The sequence below is a fragment of the Prenolepis imparis genome, unplaced genomic scaffold (assembly GCF_030444845.1).
Source record: "Prenolepis imparis isolate NDT839.2.m4 unplaced genomic scaffold, iyPreImpa1.0 SCAF_1, whole genome shotgun sequence".
NCBI lineage: Eukaryota > Metazoa > Arthropoda > Insecta > Hymenoptera > Formicidae > Prenolepis > Prenolepis imparis.
Genome location: NW_028141159.1, coordinates 800,753 through 820,892, shown reverse-complemented (window position 1 = coordinate 820,892; position 20,140 = coordinate 800,753). Strand labels below are relative to the sequence as shown.

General features: G+C 42.3%; 2 protein-coding genes across 5 annotated transcripts; both read left to right on the top strand.

Annotated features, from left to right (window-relative positions):
- Positions 1–195: 195 nt before the first annotated feature.
- On the top strand, positions 196–5,539 carry LOC145940717 (uncharacterized). 2 transcript variants are annotated; one of them, XM_083046186.1, is made up of 6 exons: positions 196–635; positions 1,834–1,981; positions 2,359–2,550; positions 3,009–3,080; positions 3,180–3,675; positions 3,818–5,539. In XM_083046186.1, the coding sequence occupies exons 1-6, from the start codon at positions 353–355 to the stop codon at positions 3,899–3,901; spliced, it is 1,275 nt and encodes a 424-aa protein (XP_082902312.1). In that variant the 5' UTR covers positions 196–352; the 3' UTR covers positions 3,902–5,539. The 2 variants fall into 2 exon arrangements, with proteins under 2 accessions (XP_082902312.1, XP_082902304.1); XM_083046178.1 differs by having other exon boundaries at positions 197–635; positions 1,831–1,981.
- A 1,002-nt stretch (positions 5,540–6,541) lies between these two features.
- Plexb (plexin B) lies at positions 6,542–20,039 on the top strand. 3 transcript variants are annotated; one of them, XM_083045809.1, is made up of 7 exons: positions 6,542–7,113; positions 8,196–8,783; positions 8,868–9,793; positions 9,878–10,281; positions 10,415–10,907; positions 10,996–14,775; positions 14,869–20,039. In XM_083045809.1, exons 2-7 carry the CDS (start codon positions 8,369–8,371, stop codon positions 14,974–14,976), a joined length of 6,126 nt encoding a protein of 2,041 aa, XP_082901935.1. In that variant the 5' UTR covers positions 6,542–7,113; positions 8,196–8,368; the 3' UTR covers positions 14,977–20,039. The 3 variants fall into 3 exon arrangements, with proteins under 3 accessions (XP_082901935.1, XP_082901944.1, XP_082901950.1); XM_083045818.1 differs by lacking the exon at positions 6,542–7,113 and adding an exon at positions 7,479–7,946; XM_083045824.1 differs by lacking the exon at positions 6,542–7,113 and adding an exon at positions 7,956–8,065.
- Positions 20,040–20,140: the final 101 nt, after the last annotated feature.

Here is a 20,140-nt window from a genome sequence, read left to right as displayed (position 1 = left end):
AGGATCTCTTCGGCGCCGAGTCGCTCGACGTCCTCGCGCTCGACCTGGCTGAAAATTCGCGGCCCCATTTTTGACACTCGGTTCTCCGCGAAAAATTGTGAATAATATATCCTCTAAACGACTCGGCCAAATACCTGGTGGGGGAGATGGCGCGCTAGCTGCGAGGCGATTATGCGATCCCCTCCCTCCTACCTTCTTTTCGTACCGTGCCCTAGCGGGGTAGACCTCGTGGTGGATTGGGTTCTCCGACTCGGCCATATTGGATAGTGAATGTATCTCACATTACTCAAGGGCTCGAAAGTAGCCGAAAACCTTCTCAAAATCCTCGACGACGTGAGGATACACATCCAAGATGGAAAACGAGTACACCGTCACGGTTACGAATAAGTTCCTGCTCGAGCTCGACGAGAGCGAGGATCCTCTGGAAGTGTTAAAAGTTCGGGAGCAAGAGAAGGAAGCCAAGAAGAAGGAGAGAATCTCCGAAAAGGAGAATAAAAGTAAGCAGCAACAACAGCAGCAGCAGCAGCAGCAGCAGGACGGCCAAAAGTCCGCCAACAACAAGGCGCCGAAGAGCCGCGTCATCAAGGATGCCCAGCAGCCGCCGTCCAAGACGCAGGATCCTAAAAAGGATCAAGGTTAGTCGGTTCCCGGTTCGGCATCTCTCTCTCTCGCTCTCTCTTTCTTTCCCTCTCGCTCTTTCTCTTTCTTTCCCTCTCGCTCTTTCTCTCTCCCTCTCGCTCTTTCTCTCTCTCTCCGGCGCCTCGTCGCGCGCGCGTTATGGCCGATCGACCACGGTGTTCCTCGTGTTCGGCCCATGTGCTCGCCGATCCATCCCTCGATACTCGTCTTCTCGTCCGGGAATTTTTGTCACCCTTCTTTCCCCCTCGCCGCCCTCCTCCTCCCGCGCGCGCCTTCTCTCGATCGATCTCGTTGGATTTTGGCAGAGCGGCGTGGTGCCCGCGATAAATAGCGTTTCGCTCTTTCTACGCGGTGCGATATTTTCTAAAAATGATTTAAAAATAGGCACTCCACGCGACGGTCTTATATGTACTCGAACGCCGGGGGATTGTGAATCCAGAGAGAGATTTCCACGACCCGCACGAGTTTCTTCATCTACCCATCTTTCTCTTCTTTAATCTTTATCCGCATACATCTTGAATGAAATTATAAAATTACAGGCATAATTTCATATCTTTGCGATGGATTCTCTAATTTTTGACAAATTTTTTATACAATTTTTATATTTCTTGAATTTATGGACAACATGTATAAATATAAACAATTTATAGGGTTGATTTTTATTATTGCATCTTGAGAAGACAAAGGATCGATGGTCCATCTTCATATGTTCATTCATTGTTTTAATTTTAAGGCACGATAGGTATTGAGTCTTCCGATTCAATTGTATTAGAAAATATTTATAAAAAGACATTTTGGAATTTAGAATTTTTTTTTTTTTTCAATTAAAGTTTTTGTGTCATTAATTGTAAGCGGGTGAATCTTTGTTAGTAAATCATAAATTTAGAATATTTATTCTTTTTTTTTTTTTTTTTTTTTTCCCCCACATTTCTAGAATTTTTTTCTTCGCTTTCCTCTTTTATAACAATTTTTATATAAAATAAAAATGTCCTCTATATATAATAAATATAGTATAAATAAGTACACCTAAATTAAGATAATTTAATTTAAACTAAGATAAGTTTTATCAAATCTATGTAGCACACATTTAAAATACATTTTCGTTAAAAATAAACACATTAGCTTGAGAAAAGTATTTGTTAACAAAGAAAATAAATTCTATATTTAAATGTTTTACGTTAATATTTTCAGTAGAGAAAAAACCAGTTCAACCAAGGACAAGTGGTGGTGATCGCAATGTAAAGTTCTCCAGCGAATCTAGAGAAGAACGCAATAACAGGAGGAATCGCGAAGAAGGAGAGAAACCGCGAGGACAGGGAGAATTCAGGAGAGGTCCTCCTAGGTTAGTTTCTATAAAACAAGCAATAAATGCAATTACATGATAATTCATTAAATTTGTTTGCCTGAAATACTTAAATTATACAAAAAGTTAAAAATCTTTCATTTAGAAAAAAAGGCATTGCATTTTGATTACGTTAAGAGATTAAATTTGATATGTTTATATATTATTATATGTTTAATTTTTATATATTATTTTATATATATTCGCAATCAGATTCAGATCAGCAATTTTATATGTATTTATTTTATTATTTTATATGTATTTGCAATCGGAACAAGATGAGGCCAAAAGTGTGATAATTATATTCATATAGATAATTAATGTGGATCCAAAGTGCTCGCAAGTGTGATAATTATATATTTTATTTCGTTTTTCAGCGAAGGTCGCGAGCCACGCGAATTTCGAAACCCGAGTGAGAACACTCAACGCGTTGAATACGGAGAGCGTCGTGCCCGCGGTGGCATGCGCAACATGGGTGGTCGCGGTGGACCACGTGGCCCACGTGGACGCGTTGGCTTTGATAATCGCGGCAAACGCGAATTCGATCGTCAATCCGGTTCCGATAAAACGTAAGTATCGAAATAAATATACACACACACACGCACTATATACTCGGATATCTCTATATGATAATGCTAGCCGCGAAGTTAACACTATATCAAGATAGTAATTACATTCAACACCAAGTCCTTTTTAAAGCATCGACAAACTAGAACATCTTTATTCTCTCTTCGCTGTTTTATATGTCTGAATTTTTATTTTTAATCATAACATAATTTTACATACAATGAATAGTGAATGATGAATGTAATAGCTTTTTAAATATTTTTTTTTCATATATCATTTTACATTAATCAGTAATTATATACATATAGTAAATAAATCAAAATCCTAATGAGAGCATTTGTAACAAAGCATGCATTGTTAATTTTTTAATAATATTAATACAGCTTGATTAATGCATTTTATCGCCAATGTTTGTATATATACATATTTAAAAGCTATTTCATCATTTGTTTATTAACAGTGGTATTAAACCAGTAGACAAGAAAGATGGCGCTGGGAGCCACAATTGGGGCACTCATAACGACGAGATTGAGTGAGTTTAAAATGGTTCAAATCTCTTACAATAGTTAAAGCTATGACAAGTTTCTCGAATTAAAAGACAACATATTTTGATTGTTAATTTTTTTCCTAGGGAAAGCCTCAACCAGGAATCAACTCAAGAATGGAATAATGAAAAACCGGAAACCGAACCTCAGGCACCAGCTGAAATTAAAAATGGAGAAACGACCGCTGATACGACTGTTGAAGAGAAACCGGTCGAAGAGGAGACGCGCGAACTTACTTTGGACGAATGGAAAGCTCTGCGTAGCAACCGAGCGAAGCCTCAGTACAATCTACGAAAGGCTGGTGAAGGCGAGGATCTCTCACGTTGGAAAAAGATGTATGCTCTTGAAAAAAAGAAGGAAGGCACTGAGGAAGAGGAGGAAGAGGAAGAAGAGTACGACGCTGCCGCCGAGTACCCTCAGCGCGTCGGCAGACAAAAGCGTGTGTTAGGTATCGAAATCCAATTTAGCGATTCACGACGTGGTTCCGGCGGTCGGGGCCGAGGTGGCCGTGGTCGTGGCGATCGGATGAACAACGGCCGTGGATTTGGGAATCGCGGTGCCCCCAAAGAGAGTGAGCCGCGCGTGAGTATCCGCATTATCCACACAGAAACACACATACATACATACATGCATACATATATACGTATACGTAACAAAATCTTTTTGTTTTTCTTTACAAAAAAAAAAGATTGTATAAATCGTGTTGTATACCTTCTATTTGCAGCCGCAAAATGAACAGAGGTCGCCACGAAGTCGTCAAAATGCTCCAAAGGTGGATGACGAGAATGACTTTCCTTCTCTGGGATAGGTAGCTTCATCTATTGACTATACAACATCCCACCATTGCTATCACCATCTCGGTACATCTACTACCTACTACAGATAAAGCTACACTTAAAAAAAAAACAAATATTGCTATGAAGAATTTTGCGTTAGTGATATCATTATTATTAATGCATAATACACAGTACCGTTACAGAAAAGATACGTAATACTGTCTAAAAATTCCTTTTGTGGCTTGAACGCCATTGTTACATATTGGCATATATTCGTATGTACGAAAAGATGCATTTCTTTTCAAAATTCTTATACACTCTTTCTGTGATCTTCAGTCGAGTTGAAGATTATGAACAAATTCACAGAAGCTATGTTCCATTCTTCACAGATCGTTCATGGCCATGGTTAAATATTCGTACATACGAAAAGATACGATGTATGAAGAGAAACAAATAAATAATGATCCTTTTTTTGTACTTGTGTACTTGATGCCGCTGGCCAGTGTCTCGGATTAGTTACAGACAAATGGCTCTCCACAAGTACAAAAAAAGGATTATCGATTTGTTTCTCTTCATACATAATGCATCTTTTCGTATGTACGAATATATGACAATATGTAACCATAGCGTTGAATATATGCCAATATTTAATCATGGCCATGAACGATCTGTGAAGAATGGAACATAGCTTCTGTGAATTTGTTCATAATTTTCAACTCGACTGAAGATCACAGAAAGAGTGTATAAGAAGATTGAAAAGAAAAAAAAGAGAAAAAGCTTAAGCGGACCAGCAAATGTGTTTGAGAAATAGTATTTCAAGTAACAGTTTCAATCCGTTTAAATCCGAATCGATAATAGTTACCGAGGGAACGAAAAATCTTACTACACACGAAAAATAGAAGAATGCGGGCTGCGGTATCGATCTCGATTTCGATGTCGCGTTAAAGGCCTAAAGGAGGCTGGATATAACATCGATATACGCGCGAACATGTATATTATCTCCTTTTAGGCGTCAATTTTAAACGCACTTTTCTGTTTTATAAGTTTTATACGACATTTGGAGAAAAACAATTCTTCCTCTCATAGCAGGCAGGTTTTATCACTTGTCACATATAATATGTAAGAAACTGTTAACAGGAAGGATACATTTCTATTTAAAAAAACACATCGTAATAATAAAAAAATCATCTTTATTTAGAACATACCAAGTTTGACTTTATATATGTATACATAGAGAGAGAAAGAGAGAGAGAGGAAACAAAGAGAGACTTCCCTTTCGAAAATGAAGTCGATCTATGAAAAATACATTATATTTAAGTAAAATATCTCGAATATGACACAATGTTTTAGATATACATACATATATGTATTCTACGATAGTGAAAAAAAAACAAAGTGAAAACCGTGGTGTGCTGGGAGAGAAGACGGAACGAATGAGTCTACACTCATATTATGTTATGCGTTTTCATATTCTTAATTACGAACTAATATTAGTTATTTACTATATATTTGTTATACAATTAAAGAAATAATCGCAGCCAAAAGATTCACCTCTCGTCCATCATAGAGACAGAAAACAAAAGAGAACAGCAAAAACTTTACGGGACTGTTTGAAGCTTAGATATATGTGTAAATAACATTTACAATAATAAATTGTGACGATGATCGGATATCTTGTGTGAATTCGATTAATTTGATAAATTTGATAATTGAGTAATAAGGTTACTGTAGGTAGGTATGTACATCTTTTCTCTTCGCATTTATACAAAAGGAGAAAACGTAAGTACGTAAATGTATATTATTTAAACCCCATGCGGGAAAAAGGATTCTAATTTCGAGAATAAATATGTGTAACTATTAAAAATTTTAGCAGCTAGTAACGATAATGGAATTGTTTCTTTTTTTTTTTTTATGCGCACCTAACTAAAAATATTAATTATATGTTTCCCATCTTAAAAACATTTCAACCTTTTGAATTTGCCGCTTGTAACAAACGCCATTTCGATCGTACGGCACTAACTTCACGTAGGATTAGTGTCTAATGTAACTCCAAATTTTTTGGTTTTTCTTTTATTTCCTGTAAATCGCATGTAGTTTTTATCAAATCAAATATCGAATGATTACATTCAGTTGTAGAATGTTAAATATAACTGATGAAAGCATGCATGTATGAAATAATCTTATACTAGAACATGAAGTGAGAGAAATATATACTATATACAAAGAAAGAGAAAGATAAGAATGCACAGGCATACAGACGTGGTGATACAGATAAATACAGAGTGTCTCAAAAGTTGCATCTCTCGCTAAACTGATCTTTAAATATCATTAGCTAAATTAATAAGAATTGATATTTTGTTTAAATAGTTTTTATATATAATTACTGTAATTACAACAAATTTCGAAATTTACGGTTTTGGAAACGCACGTGGAAAAGAAAAAGCCTTCTTTCCGAATTTTATTTCAATTATAAAATTATAATTTAAAGAACTCTGTGTATAATACATATATTAATTTAAGAATACATTTTTTTTTTAAAATTAAATATATATTTGCGAGAGAGAGATAGAGAGAGAAGTTTCGGAACTTCCTGTATATAATAAGTATACCCTATACCTGCGACGAGTATATATACGTATACACGAAAGCGAAAGAGAGAGAGTTATACGTGTTTCTCTCGGGGAAGAGGAAGAGATTCCACGAGATAAGGGCGAGGGAGAAAGAGAGAGAGAGAGAGAGAGAGGGAAGGGGAGAACGGAACAGCGACAGGAGAAGACAGGACAGAACAGCGGCCCCCGCCGACTCTGAAACTCGTGCAGAGTAGAGCGAGTAGAGCGAGTAGAGCAGAGAGAGCAGAGCCCCCGTGTCGGTCGAATTTTAATGGCGGCCGATCCCGACTCTGCCGTTTGCAGTGTTGTGTTGTGAGGTGACAGTGGTGACACGGACAGCCGCTCGGCGCTCGCGGCGACGTGTATGATCTCGAGACGTTCTTCGCGATCGTCGTCGCGGATAATCCATTCCAGGGTGACGATCCCCCCGGACGAGTTGTGCTCGCGGTGTCGGTGGCCACGGCGGAGCGACAGACAGCCCGTTCGTGGTGGCGACCAGTGGGCCTCTTCTCGAACCTAACCGGGAGCGGAGCCTCATCTCCTCGAGCATGTCGCATATCCGGGATGTGCCGTAGCGAACGTCGCATCGTCGCACGAGCCTGCGTAGCGTGCGTCAAGCAAGGTCCGCGAGCAAGGTAAAGTTCTGTGTTCTGTGCTTCTGCTCCGCCGTGAAGAGTGGCGGCCCTGGCGTCTCGCCCGAGATTGTTGCTCTCGCTCGCGCTCGCGCTCGCGCGAGATCCCATTCATCGCGATCGTTTCGACGCATTGTTTCCTCTCTTTTCGCGAATCTTCGCACCTGAGCGAGATCGCGTTAATTGCCAGGTCGTGTGTTTTGGTGCGTTGGCGACGTGATCGCGATGGGAATGAGATGACGAGGAGGGGCGGGAGAGAGAGAGAGAGAGAGAGAGAGAGAGAGAGAGAGAGAGAGAGAGAGAGAGAGAGAGAGAGAGAGAGAGAGAGAGAGAGAGAGAGAGAGAAAGAAAGAAAGAAAGAGCGAGAGGGTGGCGGAACGCGGGGATGGTAATCCTTGTCTCTTTGTGCGAAGACAGTGGCCTTTAGCTGTCAAGTGTAAGCTACATACGCTGGTCACGCTAATGAAGGGCGGTGCGTGTGTTACGGTATCCCTCACGAAATTCGGAGCCATCTGCCCCCCTCCCTTTGCCTTCCCCTCCATCCCTCCCTCCCTCCTTCGCTTCTCTTTCCCCTTTTCCTCTCGTCGTCGCTCGCGTGTGCTTTTTCATTGTTAGCTCGAGAGTTCGCCGAGCTCCCTATTTACGCTCATCTTTGACAGCCGACGAACGAAAAGTCTCGAAACGAATATTCGTGCACGCGGCGGGACGAATTGACACTTTTATTCGGACGCGTTGAAAACTGTTTCGCGCAATGTTTCTCGTCGCGAGTGATGAAATCTTCTTTCCGATGCATTGTGTCTGGATCATTAGGGTCGCTGTGCTTTGCGTTTTTTAAGGTTTTACTTTAAAAAATCTTTGCTTGATATTATTTTTAATTTACTGCAAAAGTTGGCAAGAAAGAAATTGGATATTGAAATACATTTTGAATGTAATAAAATTAGTAAAGTGTGTTGAGGTAATACTTGTCAAGTAAAAATAAAATTCATGAATCAATATACGATCAATATACTTCAACGTGCTAAATGATTAGCTGATATTGTAACTGACACATTGTGTTATAATGTAATTTATCCGCTATGTTTCAGGGGTACCAGACAATGATCGACATGTCGGTGCCTAGATTTAAGCACAGCTGGTAGTACTGCGTTAACACTGGCTCGCTACCAGCACAGCAGGGCACGCATCCCCAATACCGTACCTTTTACATTTCCTACCTTAGACCTGCATACGCACTGACGCACACGTGTAGCGTGTGCGCATGTGCCTTGTCAGCTGTCGCATACACACCATGAGATTCCTGGGACTTACCCAGTCATTTCCCAAATCATTCACAGTGACGCCTCCGCTGTCGCTCGTTTATCGTTCATCCTTTTCATCCATGTCCATTGCCACATGGTTCCTAGTGATACTGGCGACCGCAGCGATAGATACTCCTGCTAGCACTGTCCCACCGATACAGGACAATAGATCACCACATATACTGGCACAGTTTCCAGCGGAGAATGGACAGCGATACGGATATTTCCCTTTGGAGGCCAACACAACCAGAGAGGGGGCTCTGAGATTTAATCATCTCACCATAGATCCTTCTACGGGAAGGCTCTATGCAGGCGCAGTCAACAGACTCTTTCAACTTGATTCGAATCTCAAATTGGAGGAGTATGTCTCGACAGGTGAGTTCCCTTTCTTTGCATTTTGAAATACAACATTGTAATACGCAAGGGCGAAATAATTATTGGATCCTTCTTTCATTTCAGGACCGAGACTGGATAATCCTCAGTGTCATGCAACAGGTTGCATGACAAGGGACATACCTACTTCTTTAATGGATAATGTAAACAAGCTACTAATTGCCGATCTCGAGTCGCAGACGTTAATCGCCTGCGGCTCCCTTCTTCAGGGTGCTTGCGAAAAATATAAAATGTCCAACATATCCATTAAACCGGAGTTTATCCCTCTCAGCGTGGCCGCAAACGACGAGAACGCGTCCACGTACGCTTTCATCGGGCCCGAAAAGTACAATCCGTGGGGGCAAACGAACATACTCTACGTTGGAACGACGTTCACCAATAAAGGGGATTATCGTCACGACGTGCCCGCCATCTCCAGTAGAAATCTCGACGAGCTGGAGTTCGCCGAGTACACGTTCAACAAGCAGTCGATCGTCTACATCGACGTCAAGTATCGGGATCACTTTCTCGTGAAATACGTGTACGGTTTCAACGCGAGCGACTACGCGTACTTTGTTCTGGTGCAGAAGCAATCGTATCTGCCCGAACAGGAGGAACTGGGATACATCTCCAGGCTAGCGCGAAGTTGCATAAGCGATCCGAATTACGACAGTTACACGGAGGTAACCCTGCAGTGTGCGGTCGACTTGGGGGATGGAAAGCTGCATTATTACAACTTGATACAGGACGCGAAGGTCGCTGCAGCGGGCAGCGACCTGGCCATGCAACTCGGCATCTCTGTGGGTGATCCGGTATTCGTCACCGTGTTTTCGCCCAGTAGAGGCATCACGAACGAGGCTCTATCGCGTTCGGCAGTTTGCATATACAGTCTGCAGGACATTGAAACCAAGTTCAACGAAAATATTCACATGTGTTTCAACGGTAGCATCAAATATCGAAATATGGGTTACGTCAGCGGTCCTATACAAGACGGAAAGTGTCCTACCGCCGGTGTAAGTAAATGAATAATCGAATGAAAAGCATCGTTTGATTTTTTTTTACATCCAATCATCGTTTGGCTCTTTTTTTTTTTACAGACTACAGGAAACATTCTCAACTTTTGCGAGGTTGGATTGAAAATTTCGGGCGTATCGCCGATCACGGGCCAGGCTATTTTACATTTTCCCGATACATTCATCTCTTCGGTAACCATCGCCAATACCGAAAGCCACACCGTAGGATTTTTCGGTTCGGACGATGGCATTCTGAAGAAGGTTTTGCTATCTGGAACCGAAGCATTCGTCTACGAAAGCGTTACGATCGACAAAGGACAAAAACTATTGCCAGATACATTGATTTCACCGGATGGCGATCATATCTATGTATCGTCCACTTCGAAGATATCAAAAGTCAAAGTGGAGCATTGTAGCGGTTACACCAATTGCAGCAGTTGCCTCGACGCGAAAGATCCTTACTGCGGCTGGTGCTCTTTGGAAAAGAGGTAAATTAAATTGTGCATAAAACTATAAAGTTATGTTGTATATATAATCTTACTTCTCGAGAAAAGTATATATAGAATTGTGTTTCTCACTGGCATGCTATGCATTTACTAATAATAATTCAATTGTCCACAGATGTACGGTGAGAGGAGATTGTCAGAAAGCGAGTCACAGCAGTCCACGATGGTTGTCCTTGGGTACAGGTCAACAGTGCATCGATTTCGAGCAGGTGCTACCCGACCGTATGCCTATTAATCAGATGACCACGGTGCAATTAACAATCAGAACTTTGCCGGAATTACCAGCGGGCGCTAATTACAAGTGCGTTTTTGGTAACGCCGAGCCAATAGACGCGCTGATGACTGGTTTCGGATTGTCCTGCCCTACGCCACCCGTCGTGGAGAGACCCAATATTCCCGAGAGCGTCGATCATGCGCTCGTACCGCTGTCCGTACGCTCGAGCGAGACGAACAAAGATTTCGTTTCGCGTAACTTTGCGTTTTTCGATTGTTCGAGACACACCGTGTGCACCGAGTGCGTAAAGTCACAGTGGGCATGCAGCTGGTGCGTCTACGACAACAAATGCACTCACAACACTAGCTGTCAGGGCATTATATCGGGAGAAAATGTAAGTTTCGTTCAATTTTGTTACATGTCTATGCTCTTCTCGTAAATTTATCTCGTATTACAATAGATATTTTCCTCTTTTTTTTCAGCAAAACCAAATCAACCTTGCTCCGCAAGGCGCACGGCACTGTCCGAGATTCGTAGAACGCAAAGAACCATTGATGCTGCCAAACAGCGTGCCCAAAGAGATAGTGCTCGAGGTGGAAAATCTGCCGCATCCACAGGTAGGCCATAGTGGATTCCAATGTATCGTCAGTATCGAAGGCGCCAATCTGAAGGTACAAGCTCGCGTGGACAGTAGTCGTCTCATTGTGTGCGACAAGACGGTCTATTCGTACGAAGCGGTCACCGGTGAATACGAGGCCGAGGTGACGGTTGTCTGGAACACGAATCATCACGTGGACAAGACCACGATAATTTTGTACAAGTGCGAGGTGCTCGGCTCGCATCGCGAACACGCGGACTGTTCTCTGTGCGTGACGCGGGACGCTCGATTTGAGTGCACTTGGTGCGGAAACAGCTGCGTGTACCGACACTCGTGTCTGCAATCGCCGTTTACCGAGTGTCCGAAGCCTCGGATAGACATGATCAAGCCGCTGAGTGGTCCGGTCGAAGGCGGCACGCTGGTGACCATCGAGGGCAGCAATCTTGGACTGAAAGAGAGCGACGTGGAGGGTAAGATACACATCGGTAACACTCCGTGCACCCTGGTAGATTACGAGGTGTCGGTGCGCATCGTCTGCCGCACCGGTCGACACGAAGCCACAGACGCGGCGTCCGTCGTGGTTGGGAACGACGCCGGTTACACGGAGAGCGCAGTGCTGTTCAATTACAAGGACATACGTCTGACAGGCGTATATCCGTCGGTCGGGCCGCAGAGCGGCGGCACGCAGTTGGCTATCACCGGTAAGTATCTAAATATTGGTAGCGCGATATCGGCGTATCTCGATGAGCTGCCATGTCAGGTAAACGCGACTCAAGCGAGCAGCACGAGACTGACTTGTGTGACTAGCAAGTCGGGCCGCGTCAGGCGGATTCACAGGCTAACGTTGAATATCGATGGTGCGAATCGCACCCTCGTGGACAATCCTTATAATTACACTCACGATCCTACTATAATGGAGATTAAACCTCTGAGAAGCTTTGCCTCGGGCGGCCGTATGATCACCGTACACGGGACGAATTTGGATACTATTCAGAAACCCGAGATGGAAGTTTACTTTGACAACGAGCTGTTGCCGGTGAATAGAACCGTTTGCACCGTCCTGAATCCCACGCAAATGGAATGTCCGAGCCCGAGCGTCACTCGAAGATTCACCTCGATTCGACGTAACGAACGTTCGGCGGACGCCAATGCTCAAGGCACTTCGTCGCCGCAATCGTTAAGATTGAAGGAATCTCAGCTGTCTCTCAAAATTGCCTTCATCATGGATAACGTGGAAAGCGTGAGGGACTTGGAAAAGCACTTTCAGAATCTTCGTAATCGTTTGCTCTACGTCGAGGATCCGAAATTCTTCCCATTCCCACGAAACGTCAAGCTATATAAGGGTGACACTCTGGTAATCGAGGGCGAGAATCTCAACTACGCCAGCGACGAATCCGATGTAAACGTCACCGTAGGCATCATGCCGTGTAACGTGACGTCACTCGCTCTCACGCAACTGGTTTGCACGCCACCGGATCAACAGCCCGCCGACACGGACGAGCTCGGCATCAAGACAGAGAGCGGGTTGCCGCTGGTGGTGGTGAGAGTCGGTCGCAGTTTACGTTTCCCCATCGGCTCTCTACGCTACGAGGTCATCAAGTCGTATCCGATACCTCCGGAAGCGATCGCCGGCATCGCCGCTGGCACCTTTGGTCTCATCTTTCTGTTCGTACTGGTGTTGGTCATCTATCGCCGTAAGAGTACTCAAGCGGAGCGCGAATATAAGCGCATACAGATACAGATGGACACGCTTGAGAGCAATGTGCGGATGGAGTGCAAGCAAGCGTTCGCAGAACTGCAGACGGACATGACGGACTTGACTGCGGATCTCGAGTCGTCAGGCATACCCACTCTCGATCATAAAAACTACATCATGAAAGTGTTTTTTCCCGGAGTGATAGATCATCCAATATTGAACGATCCGCGTTCGCGCAGCAACGTCTCGCGCACCAACTACGACGCGGCGATGATACAGTTTGAGCAACTCGTCAACAATAAATACTTTGTGCTGACGTTCATAGAGACCTTAGAGGCACAAAAGGACTTTAACATCAGGGACAAGGTGAACGTCGCCTCCTTGCTCATGGTGGTCCTAATGGGAAAGATGGAGTACGCTACGGATATCCTGATGAATCTATTATTGAGATTGATCGACAAAGCGGTGAACACGAAGCATCCGCAACTCATGTTAAGGCGAACGGAATCCGTGGTAGAGAAAATGCTGACAAATTGGATGGCGCTCTGCATGTACAACTACCTGAAGGACTATGCCGGCTCATCCTTGTTCTTGCTCTTCAAGGCGATCAAGCATCAGATCGAGAAGGGACCCGTGGACGTGATTACGCACGACGCAAGATACTCCCTCTCGGAGGAGAGACTTTTGCGCGAGCAAATCGAGCACACGATGGTCACGTTGCACGTAGTTCAGGACGATCTCGATGAGAAGATACAGTGCAAGGTCCTGGATTGCGATACGATAAGCCAGGTAAAGTCCAAGATTCTCGACGCGCTGTATAAGAATACCCCGTTTTCGCTGAGGCCGTCCGTACACGACGTTGATCTAGAATGGCGGCACGGACGTGGCGGTCATCTGACCCTCCAGGACGAGGACCTCACGACCAAGTGCTGCGGCGAATGGAAGAAGATAAATACATTGGCGCATTACGGCGTCAAAGAGTCGGCGGTAATGTCGCTGATTCCTCGGCAGAACGACGGTTTCTCGGTGGCGTGCAAACCGCCCTGCCACAATTGCAAGCCCTCGCACTATCATCCGCAGCAGCAGCCATCGAATCATCCGCATCATCCGCCCTCGCATCATCTACATCGACACTCGAATCATTGTTCGTCCACGCATCTTCCATCCACACCGAATCACGGGCTGATCAGCCCCGTGATGTACAATCATCCCGTGAGCGGCCTATACTTTGACTCTCAGCACTCGCCGCCTATTATAACGGCGAACGGCGACGTTGAGAGCGGTCACGGCGGTAATCAGCGGCTGTATCATCTGGTGAGGCCTATCGAGGACGTGCACTATCCACCCGGCTTAGGCTTCAACAGCAGCAGTAAGCATCATCATCCAGAGAGAACGCACAAAGCGATCCCGGAGATATTCCTCACGCGATTGCTCTCGACCAAGGGCACTGTACAAAAGTTCGTCGATGATTTTCTAAACACCATACTGACCGCTAACGAGGCGCTGCCGAGCGCGGTCAAGTGGTTGTTCGATCTTCTCGACGAAGCGGCCAAGCGACACGGCATTATCGATCCGGAAGTGCCGCACGCGTGGAAGTCGAACAGCTTGCCCCTGCGATTCTGGGTAAATTTCATCAAGAATCCGGACTTTATGTTCGACATCAACAAGTCGACGACGGTGGACTCGAGTCTCTCCGTGATCGCGCAGACGTTCATGGACTCGTGCTCGATGACGGAACACAGACTGGGCAAGGACTCGCCGTCTAACAAGCTGCTCTTCGCCAAGGACATACCGCACTATCGCGAGAAAGTGGGTCGATTTTACACGGATGTGCAGAGACTGCCGCAGATCACCGACCAGGAGATGTCTAGTGCCATGCAGCAATTGAGCGCGTCTCACGCCAACGAGTTCGATGTGATCGCGGCGCTGAAAGAGCTCTACATTTATGTCAGCAAGTATTATGAACAAGTAAGTGACTCGATATCTCGACTTAATTCGGACGATTTCTCGCAGCGATAAGATTCGCGCGATCTATATCATATTGTGTGAAATTCTTTTCAGATCCTAGAGGCCTTGGAGACAGATACGGGCTGTCGCAAACTACACCTAGCTCATAGACTAGAAAACGTAGCGTACACGCTCGAGGGAGAAGAGACCAGTGCCTGCTGACATACCCTCCTCACTTCCATCCCAGGACCCGTCAACCTCTCCAGAAACACTGACTAGTGCCTCCACGCCTTCATGCATCAGATACACCTCGTTACATATGTACAAATATTACACAAATACAACACACCGTGTGAATAACAATGCCGTAAAAAGAGAGATACACGCGATTTCGTTAGGGCTAGTCAGGCGATAGGTCACGGGATTATAGACACAGTCCTCGTGGTAGTATTTTACCGTCTTTACGTGTTGGCCATACCGAAATACGCTTGTAAACATGTATGGATATTGGTACGGCAATGTGTACGCGCCTCTGATCCTTAAATTGCGACGCTGGACAGAGATGCCTATTGCGAATCTCTCTAGAAATCGAATAAGGTAGTATTTATATATGAATCTCTCATCGAATTCAAATCTCAATTCGTAGGGTATCTTTTTACAGACGATTGTTGTTATCGTAGTAGAGAGATGATTTAGTTCTAAGTAATTAAATTATTTTTATCGTCTTATACTTTATTTTTCACGATGTTGTTACGTTTACAACATCGGTCTCGGCGTTTTTCTTCTGTCGAGACTCTTTTGAGGATCTGAGACGTGGATCGGTGCAAATACTTTATTAGGAAAGAAATTTAAAGTGTAAATTTTACGGTCGGTCTGATATCTATACGTGTGTACGCAAATACGGAACACAAAGTAAAAAAAAAAAAAGTAACATGTCTAATGTAAGGTAAGTGAGAGAAAGCCATAGTGTCCACCAGACTGTCTGTACGGAAGCAACGTACGGCAGCGAGTAGTCTGTGATCCGAGCACGAGTGGCTATGCCTATTATATCTTCATTATGATATATATAATTATTAATATGTTATATATATATATATACACATGAAAAAAATATATATAAAGCAAAGAATCATGCGCGACACACCTCCACGGATTGTAGTGAGCTAGTTAGAGAGGGACTATATGTATTATATAAATTGGGGGTTACTCACCCTTTATAATTCACAGAGACAGAGTAACAGATAATATTAAATTAAGACGATTAAAGTAATGCGCGTTAAAAAAAAAAAAAATTTAAAGTTAAAAGTTATATAAGAGCAGCTCAGTCTACTCTAGGCCTATCCACGTATATCGTGTACATCAAACAAATCTTTTCCTCTTATTTTTAATCTCTTTTGCTTCTCTCTCTCTTTCCCTGTAATCGCCATACACAAATATCGTGCTGTACACGGTAAAGAAAACTATCATCTTTTAGAAAGATCATTTTGTGAAGCGTCTCGTAACTTTATCTCTTCATTGTACTATTATATTATATATTATTATTATCATCGGTTATTCATTATTATTTTTTTATTATTATCTATGTATACATATACATATTAATGCTGCCCATTAATTATGCTATATTGTTAGAAATAATGAATGACAGATGCAAAACGAAACGGATCTTTTTTTTAGATAGATCGGCGCGAGAATATTATAAACTGTTTCGATTGTGTTGTAGAGAAAGAATTTTGTATTTGATTTATGTACTATTATTGTAATAATTCGTACGTATCGCAGACACTCGTCGTAGCGCACGATACATGTATACACACAGTATTCTTTGAGAACAATCGTAACTTGCTTATTTTTAGTTAATACATAAGACTGGCAGAATTTTTTTAAATTCGCATTTATTTTTTTTTGCTCCTTTGTTTCCTTTTTTTTACGACTTTTTTTCGATATTGCGATAATATCGATGGACAATTATTATATATTCGTTACACGCACGCACACTGCCAAGTTTCTACACTGTTGATCCGTTCAGCCAATATAAACTCGTTCAATCGAGGCGCAACAAAAACATCTTGATGATCGAGTCATCGATATAGGTACAGAGGGAGGCTGGGGACGTTGCTCATAATCTTGTACTTAATAAATGCCGTCGTGTAATTTCAATTATATATTCTAGGTCCTCAGGCTCCCCCGCCATTCGCGATCATCCCAACATACCTATGTATCTCTCTATTGTATGTATATCGTATTTATTTATATTACACGGAGGAATATAAATTGTAACTCTCGCGGTCGCGCATGTACGTCAATCTGTAAGTTTTTACACTTTATCTCTTTGTATCGAATTGTATGAATATTATATGTCTGTGTATGTCCGTTTGCTTTTTTACGCAAGTATGTAAGTCTCTCTAAAGTATGAGTGTCATCTGTTTCGACGCGGTAAGAGATTTGTTCGCACGATTTTTTTCTTTTTCTTGAAAATAGAATACGGTATAGTTTGATTCTATTCTTAGAGACTGACGATAAATCTTGTATACGATGTTATTAATTAAATTTATTTAAATTGCATTGGAAAGGGTTTGACAACTTTGCTCTCTCACTTTTGAGATTCGCACGAAGCGAACAAATTTAATACCGCTTGATGCAGTCTTCCCCAGTATGAGATTGAACGGAGATTTTGATTTTGGACTGAATTTTCATATTGATTATCGCGCAACGTTTCGTATGTATTTTTTACATATGTAGTTTACAATTTAACGTTCGCAGAGGTGCCATGTTTTACATCCGCGAACTCTAGATGACCCGAACCGATCACAGATACATGATGCCTACATTTTTTATTAAAAAAAAAAAGATGTACGATTATATTTCCATTGAAATTTAGTCTATGCAAATTGGAACATTCATACGATTAAGCTAACCGATGCGAATTGAAATCCGTGCGAACACAGGATAACGAAAGTACATTTATATACGTATATGTATGTATGATTAAATAATTGTACGGATGGGATAAGGTGTAACGGGTTTGCACCTCGCTCGTCCCTGCGTTGAAAGTATCGTAATTCTCTCTCTTTTCGGTTTCTACCAGTACACTCTAACAAAATATGTAAACCGACATTCTTATTTGATAAAAAATTTGTAATTAAGAATTATATACATATGTGTATAAACTGAGAGAGAGGAGCGCGTTAACTCAAAATATAGCAGCTGCAACGTGTGATCAGCGATTGCAAGCATATTACAAACGACTTAATCGACATGTGAGCACTGCCGTTAACGTTGTTTCGGAGGAAATGCACAACGATAGAGAATTGCCGTCGATACACGCCCTACAAACGTCCTCTGTACAAGGGAAGGAATAGAGTATATGTGTATATATATATATATATATATATATATATATATTATATATATATATATTGCACTTTTAATTTTTCATTTGTTATCACTGCCGCGATTTTGCATTTAAAAAGCAAGACTATCTCACCGAGCCACTGTATTACCGTGTTGTAACAGTGTGTTCTGCAACATGAGAAAAAACTCCTTGTACGATCCCTCATAAAGGAAATTGAGGAGAATCTAAAAACGGCTATCCTGAAGCTGTTACGCAAGAGTATTTAACTTATAATCCGTATTCTAATCGCGCAAAATTTGATCGTTAAATGCGTTCGAGAACTTGTATTATTGATATCTTGGTGCAATTTGTTTAATTAGCGCGCGATGAGAATACGGATGTCCTTTTTTGCGTTTGTATAATATAATATTATATATGCCATATGCAGATTGACGTACATGGGAACACAAACATACATACACACACACACACGTGCGCACATATTCGTATATACATAAGTATACACACGCGTTCGTTATTATCGGGTGGCCAGCGGGCCTTCTGACAAGCGCAAGATGTTTTTCTTTTTCCACACAATTCAGTTGGAAGATACTCGTGCGATATGTAAAATACATATATCGAGCAACGTTCGAGTTTGATCCAATATAGAATCCATATAGCGTCTTGCTATATTTTGCGAACGTACAAGTGCTTGCGACTCTGCCGCGTTAAATCGGAAAAATCGATTTAAAAAGAGATTGTTTCGTCTCGACTCGTATTTCTCCGTATTCTCGCATTTTACACCATTTTTATATTCTATTTTCATGTGTCTTTCGTATATGTATATTAGAAGCGCGAATAAGGTAAAAAATAAATGAACGAATAAAGTGTGAATGAGAAAAAAAAGTGATTTGATATCGATAAAATCGATTGACAAGAACATCCGTAAACGTCCGCTGAATTTTTTTTTTTTATCGAGATGACGATTAAAGAGACCGCGTTTATAATAAAATAAATACAATATATACGCAGCAGAGTTTCCCGAGCAAATTGTACAGTCGAAAGTCGACTCCATCCAATCTGAAAAGCTTGTCAATTCTGCATTCAACGTATGTAATTATAACGCAACGGACTGAGAGAGGTGATTCTCGCGAGGCGATTAGTGTGTCATGCTTCGTAGTTTACAGAGATAAATCTCAACATAGTGTCTCGAGTTAAGATTACTCCTTGTTAAGCTTCGTGAAGAGAGGGCAGGGAGGGGGGAGGAGGAAGAGGGACGATCCCCCGATAATTTTCTCCCCATTTAAAGACACTTCTCTTGTACATTCTCGATCGCCGCTATTTCCATCAGGTACGATTAAATCGGCCTTCATATGTCCCGGCAATCATTGCCAGCAATATATAATTGCTGAGAGCAATAATTGACGACCAATTGAGCTATCATCGACCAAATGCCGTCTTTGTTTACGTTAGCGTTTTCAGAAATACATCTCTTTGGTAGTATACGTTGTGAAGAATCCTGAAAGAAGAAAGTAATATTGATTATATATATATATTAACATATATTGACATTATATTGACCAATATCTTGATTGCCATTAAACGTACCTCGAGGAAAGCGCGTATGTCCTCTATTCGTTAAGACGCGTACGATACGCTCGTTGCGAGTTGTATATCGTATCCATTTGTGTGTGTGCGTGTATGTGTATGTATGTGTACGTGCAATTGCATCCCCTCGCGAATAGCTCTCCGCCCTGCCCTTCTCCATTGTACATAGTACTTCAACCCAATTATCCTCCTCCCCCTCCCCCTTCATCCCGCGCACGAGTAGACTTTAAGCGACACTCGAGAAAACGAAATGACTCTTGCCAAATTTTCAATGGGACGTAGGGACAAACGACTAATTGCATTAAAAAAAAAATCGCAAAAAATATATTGGTATTATAAACGATTCGTATCGTATTATCTCTTCGTTATTTCGCCCACCCGCAATCTCAGCTGTAGACTTTTGATTATTATTAAAATAGTCTTGATAGCGTAAGAAGGAAAGAC

What these genes read in the sequence shown, in the direction of transcription:
- LOC145940717 (XM_083046178.1), top strand. Translation starts at nt 353, where the DNA reads ATGGAAAACGAGTACACCGTCACGGTTACGAATAAGTTCCTGCTCGAG. An exon ending in GGATCCTAAAAAGGATCAAG is followed by an intron (nt 636 to 1,830) that starts GTTAGTCGGTTC and finishes TAATATTTTCAG; the next exon opens with TAGAGAAAAAACCAGTTCAA. An exon ending in TTCAGGAGAGGTCCTCCTAG is followed by an intron (nt 1,982 to 2,358) that starts GTTAGTTTCTAT and finishes TTCGTTTTTCAG; the next exon opens with CGAAGGTCGCGAGCCACGCG.
- Plexb (XM_083045809.1), top strand. Translation starts at nt 8,369, where the DNA reads ATGTGCCTTGTCAGCTGTCGCATACACACCATGAGATTCCTGGGACTT. An exon ending in GAAAGTGTCCTACCGCCGGT is followed by an intron (nt 9,794 to 9,877) that starts GTAAGTAAATGA and finishes TTTTTTTTACAG; the next exon opens with ACTACAGGAAACATTCTCAA. An exon ending in TGGTGCTCTTTGGAAAAGAG is followed by an intron (nt 10,282 to 10,414) that starts GTAAATTAAATT and finishes AATTGTCCACAG; the next exon opens with ATGTACGGTGAGAGGAGATT.